This window comes from Pundamilia nyererei, unplaced genomic scaffold (assembly GCF_000239375.1).
Source record: "Pundamilia nyererei isolate P.nyererei 1_Seehausen unplaced genomic scaffold, PunNye1.0 scaffold00012, whole genome shotgun sequence".
NCBI lineage: Eukaryota > Metazoa > Chordata > Actinopteri > Cichliformes > Cichlidae > Pundamilia > Pundamilia nyererei.
The window spans coordinates 6393372-6398289 of NW_005187413.1; the positions used below are offsets into that span (position 1 = coordinate 6393372).

At 39.2% G+C, this 4918-nt stretch overlaps 1 protein-coding gene across 1 annotated transcript in view; it reads left to right on the plus strand.

Annotated features, from left to right (window-relative positions):
* The window catches only part of LOC102202068 (sodium- and chloride-dependent GABA transporter 3-like), an 11576-nt gene extending 8159 nt beyond the window's left edge, over positions 1 to 3417 (plus strand). The window contains exons 6-13 of the mRNA XM_005724760.1: positions 32 to 45; positions 316 to 440; positions 656 to 768; positions 854 to 991; positions 1206 to 1308; positions 1584 to 1684; positions 2772 to 2942; positions 3287 to 3417. Of these exons, the coding sequence (XP_005724817.1) occupies positions 32 to 45; positions 316 to 440; positions 656 to 768; positions 854 to 991; positions 1206 to 1308; positions 1584 to 1684; positions 2772 to 2942; positions 3287 to 3382 (861 nt within the window). The 3' untranslated portion in view covers positions 3383 to 3417. The remainder of the gene's footprint in view (positions 1 to 31; positions 46 to 315; positions 441 to 655; positions 769 to 853; positions 992 to 1205; positions 1309 to 1583; positions 1685 to 2771; positions 2943 to 3286) is intronic.
* Positions 3418 to 4918: the final 1501 nt, after the last annotated feature.

Consider the following 4918-nt stretch of genomic DNA (forward strand, 5'->3'; position numbering starts at 1 on the left):
AGCACTGACCAACACTGTTGTGATAATGCAGGAACAACACAAAATGTGAGATACAGCATGAAGAAGAATTAAATTCACATCAGCACAACTTCCATAAATATGACACACACCCCAAACACACACACACACAAAACCCCAAACATAAGTGTGCATCAGGATAGGCAAAGAACAGAAGACACACACACACACACACACACACACACAGAGAGAGACATTTTTGGAGGTTTTAGTAATTTCTTGTTATCACAGTGTCAGTCCTTGTTGTACGTTACCGATTCACAAATAAAGACAGCAAGCTTTGTTTCTGATTTGCAGAGACTCCTTCTATCTTTGCTTGTTGAACAGTGGGACCAGCTTCGTATCGGGCTTTGCGATCTTCTCCGTTTTGGGCTACATGTCACAAAAACAGGGTGTGGACATTGCTACAGTTGCTGAATCAGGTGAGGCTGCACACCTGCTTGGTTAGATTTCAGACTGGCATGTGTTTTTTTTTCTCTAAAGTTACGGATTGTTAATTGAAAAATAATCTTTTTCCTCATGACAATTATTAAGCCTGGAACCTTCTAAATGTTAAAATGCATTAAACATTTCTCCGTAAACCGAAAACACTGTGGCACTCTGACATGATTTACTTGTTCTTGGTTTCACTCTGTAGGTCCAGGACTTGTCTTCATAGTTTACCCACAAGCTGTGACCCTGCTGCCATGGCCTCAGGTCTGGTCTGTGTGCTTTTTCACCATGATCATCTTACTGGGAATAGATGGCCAGGTCAGCTTCAGTCTTTCCTATGTCTTGTAAAAAATCTCTTGCTTAACTTATCTTGACACTAACCTGTCTTTGTGTTACTCTCCAGTTTGCAGGTCTCGAGAGCATCATGACCTCGTTAACAGATGTGTACCCAGCCCAGATACGAAAAGGATACCGCAGAGAGCTTTATCTGATGCTGATCTGTGCGCTCTGCTATATGTTTGGTCTGTTATTAGTGTCAGAGGTGAGCTGTCAGAAGCACATTTATTGTTGGTCAAATGTAATCAGTATACTGTGTAAAAAATTTTTCCAGCATGGTCAAATGACACAAAATACACAGTAGGTACACTCCTAAAATGTGTTTTTGTTTCCATTAAATCAACAGGATTTTGAGTTGTTTGCAGTAATACTTTTTTTTAAATAAATCAAATCCACTGTATTCGCTGCTTTCATTTTAGGCTGGCGCATACATTCTGCAGATCTTTGATCACTATGTATGCAGTGGGCCCACTCTTCTTCTGATGGCAATTTTCCAGTCAGTGATTATTGGATGGATCTATGGTATGTTATAAATGTCAGTGGTACAATTGTTTATATATAAATATGGAAACCAAAGAGAAATGGAGGTTCACACCCTTCAATGTGCAGACATGGAAAGACATGTAAGTGGAGGAGGCAGCAACAGCAAGCTCCTTGTGCAGGAAAGAGTACGCATTGTTGCGCTTATAGTTACTGCAAATTGGAAATTAGCAGCAACTGTGAGCATGCTAACCCAGGTAAAAATAGCCCTAGCTTCTTTTTTGTTTACAATAATTAAATAAATACTTCTGTCCTAGGTGCTCAACGCTTCTGTGACAACATTGAGGACATGATTGGTTACAAACCTCTGTCACTAATCAAGTACTGCTGGCTGTATGCCACTCCTCTTATTTGCAGTGTAAGCATCTGAAGCAGTCTGACTAAATAGTTTATCGATAGGGATGGGTACCGGACATAAACGGTAGTAACCAGACCGAAAAGCAGCGCACATTTCGGTGCTTTTTTTTCCTGAGCTGTGATACACTTCTAGCCAATCATTTTACGTTTCTGAGGATAGTAGGCGGGGCCAGGTACGTACGTTCTGTTAGAGCAGAGCTACAGATTAAAAATGCCCAAGGCGAAGCGGTCAAAAGTCTGGCTGTACTTCACAGCAAAATATGCAAACTCAGCAGCCTGCAACAAGTGCTTTAAGGTGATACTGTGATACTGTCAAAGGAGGTAACACCAAGAATCCGATTAAACAGCTGGCGACGCATAGCGTTTTTTTTAAAAGCCGAGAAATGCGCCGTATTTGATAGCTTGCTGCGAGACCTCACACCGTGCACGTCGGGTGGGTTGCCAGTTATCGGACCCGGAGCAACATCCCCCCAAAACCCGAAGAGGAGAGTCCTGGCCCCTAGCCCTGCCAGTGTAGCAGAAATGATGAGGATGATGATGCAGCAGCCGTTCTTCTCTGCGTGAGTAGCTTAATGTTGTTAGTGTGTAATTTACGTTGAGTAGGCTAACCACGTTATTACATTAATGCATGTAAGGTGAACTAGCAAACATCATCATAGCTACATGCGGCTGTCCTCTTGTTTGGCAGATACTCCCTTCACCCTGGCCAAAAAGTCTAAAATGACCAAAGAAAAAGTGGAAAACAGTTAAACATGAGAGGTTTTCGGACAAAGTTTGTGTTTTTTCCATTGATTAAGCACTGCTTCCAGCCAAGAGTGATACCATATATGCCACATAGCTGCAGAAAAGGCACACATTGTTATCTTTTTACAAAAAAAACCAGCTGAACATGAGAGGTTTTTGGACAAAGTTTGTGTTCTCCATTCTTTAAGCACCGGTTCGAGCACCGTTTAAGCACCGGCACCGTTTCAAAAGTACCGATTTGGCACCGGTATCGGATAAAACCTAAACGATACCCATCCCTATTTATCGATATTGTATAATTTCCATCTTTCACTGATTATTATTGACGATGATTTCCTTTAAAGGGAACCCTTGTGTTTTTGCTGATAAGTTACACACCACTGAAATTCAACAACACCTACGTGTATCCTTGGTGGGCTTACTGGATTGGCTGGTTCCTCGCCATGTCGTCTCTTTCTATGATCCCAGTCACTATGATCTACAAACTGGCCAAAGGTAGAGGGAGTCTCTGGCAGGTCAGTGATGTTACTAGTGGCAGCTTTGTATTTGAATAACTAACTGTGATGTTCATCGGCGTAACTTTGTTCTGAACATTGGAGGGGTCAAGATCTCTCTCTAAATAAATAAATAAATAAATAAATCTGGGTAAATTCCCAGATGATTAAACATGCAACTATTTTGCTGGTAATACCTGAAATGAGTAAAGAAAATCAACAGCCTATCTATGAAAGGTCATTCATAATTGTATTGGAGAGGTTATATTGGTCGGGTCTGATTATTGGAGGGTAATAACCCCCCTAACCCCCTGGAAATTATGCCCCTGGTGATATTCATTGACAATCTTAATGCCTTTTTCCAGCGTCTTAAGACCAGCTCCCGCCCAGCAGATGATCTTCCAGTGATGGCAGAGGTGACAGCAAAAGAAAGGGCGAGCTTCACTGCATGTCCACGATAATGGAGCAAATGACCATATTTTTAAAAAATCCAAACTTTAAGAGCAACTTTAAATTTTTTTATTTCAAAAATATGTAGAGTAGCTTGTTTACTGCATGGTTTTATATGGTGGATCATTTTTAGTACAGCAAATTGTTTTAACACAAAAAGACCAGCTTGACAGATCAAAGATCTCAAATAAGCTTGTTTTTTTGTTTTTATTAAATTGTGTTGAAATTCACTGCCATCATTGCTATATTCAACTCTAAGCTAAAAGGACAAAGTGGTACAGAACGACAAAGTTCCTCTGGCATTAACATCAGCACAAAAGCTGTGTCCTAGGAGCTACATGGCATGGCTTTTCTGTAAGTGTAATGTGTAGGTGGTGCAGTACTTTTATCCATAAAGATTATCATCATATTATCAGCATTCCAAATTCTCATTTGTGTTTTTCACTGGGAGGAAAAAATAGCATTTTTTACTACATATAAATTTAAATGAATATACAGTACCTCTTTTACAGTTGTCATAGGTGTAATGATGCTTCCTGCTTGAATTTATACAATAATTCTACAATATCTTATAAGCTAGTTTTACTTTGTTATTTTTTAGGGGTAAGTATTTTCTTGGATTAAAGTAGTATTAAGAGCTTTTTTATTTTACTTCTATATTTACGCATGGATTTACATTTCTATTAAGAACTCTAGAACAGCTATAAACATAATGGGTTTGGGTCACTGACTATGTGCACCATGACAGCATGACAGGTAAATTTCTGTGGCTAACATTTATTCAGGGTCTAATTCATGTATTTTTATTAAATATAATACACCAAATATGTATATCCTCCACAAAGGTATTAGGACTTGCTTGAATCTGTAAAACAATTTTTTTTAACGCTTTAATTCAGAGTTTTCCTTTTTTCTAAAGTATTTTTGTACTGATTAAGGGTTTTTATTCAACATGTGACTTTAAATTTGTATAATAAAATAATTTTGGGGTAATTTTGCTCCTTTGCTTTTATTTTGCATAGAAAAAAATTACTACAAAAAACGACCACCTGCCATTCTTGTTAAACCCATTCACAGCGTATATAGCCTGTACAGTGACTTTGTATCTGTCACAGTCTGGCTGAGGCAGACTGTATATGTTGTGAAAAAGGACTTGAATGCAGACCGAAACACAATGTGAAATGTGATGTGGATTAACAGAAAACGAGCAGTTTATTATCGCTGGCAAAATAAATACAAACGAAGGGCATGGGTGAACTAAATAATAACCTGAACTGGGTGAACTGAAATGAAACATGAAAAACCCTTAAACATGGAGAACTGGCGTGGCTACCCGGTGACACGATGTGGACTAGCAGTCGACCTGACAAGGAATGACTGAAAACACACGGACTAAATACACACAAGAGGCTAATGAGGGAAGTGGGAACACATGGGGAAAACAGCTGACACACATGAACACAACGAAGTCACAGGGGAAGTGTAAAACTAAACACACTGAACATAGAAACACAAGACCTCTTCAAAATAAAACAGGAAACATAATG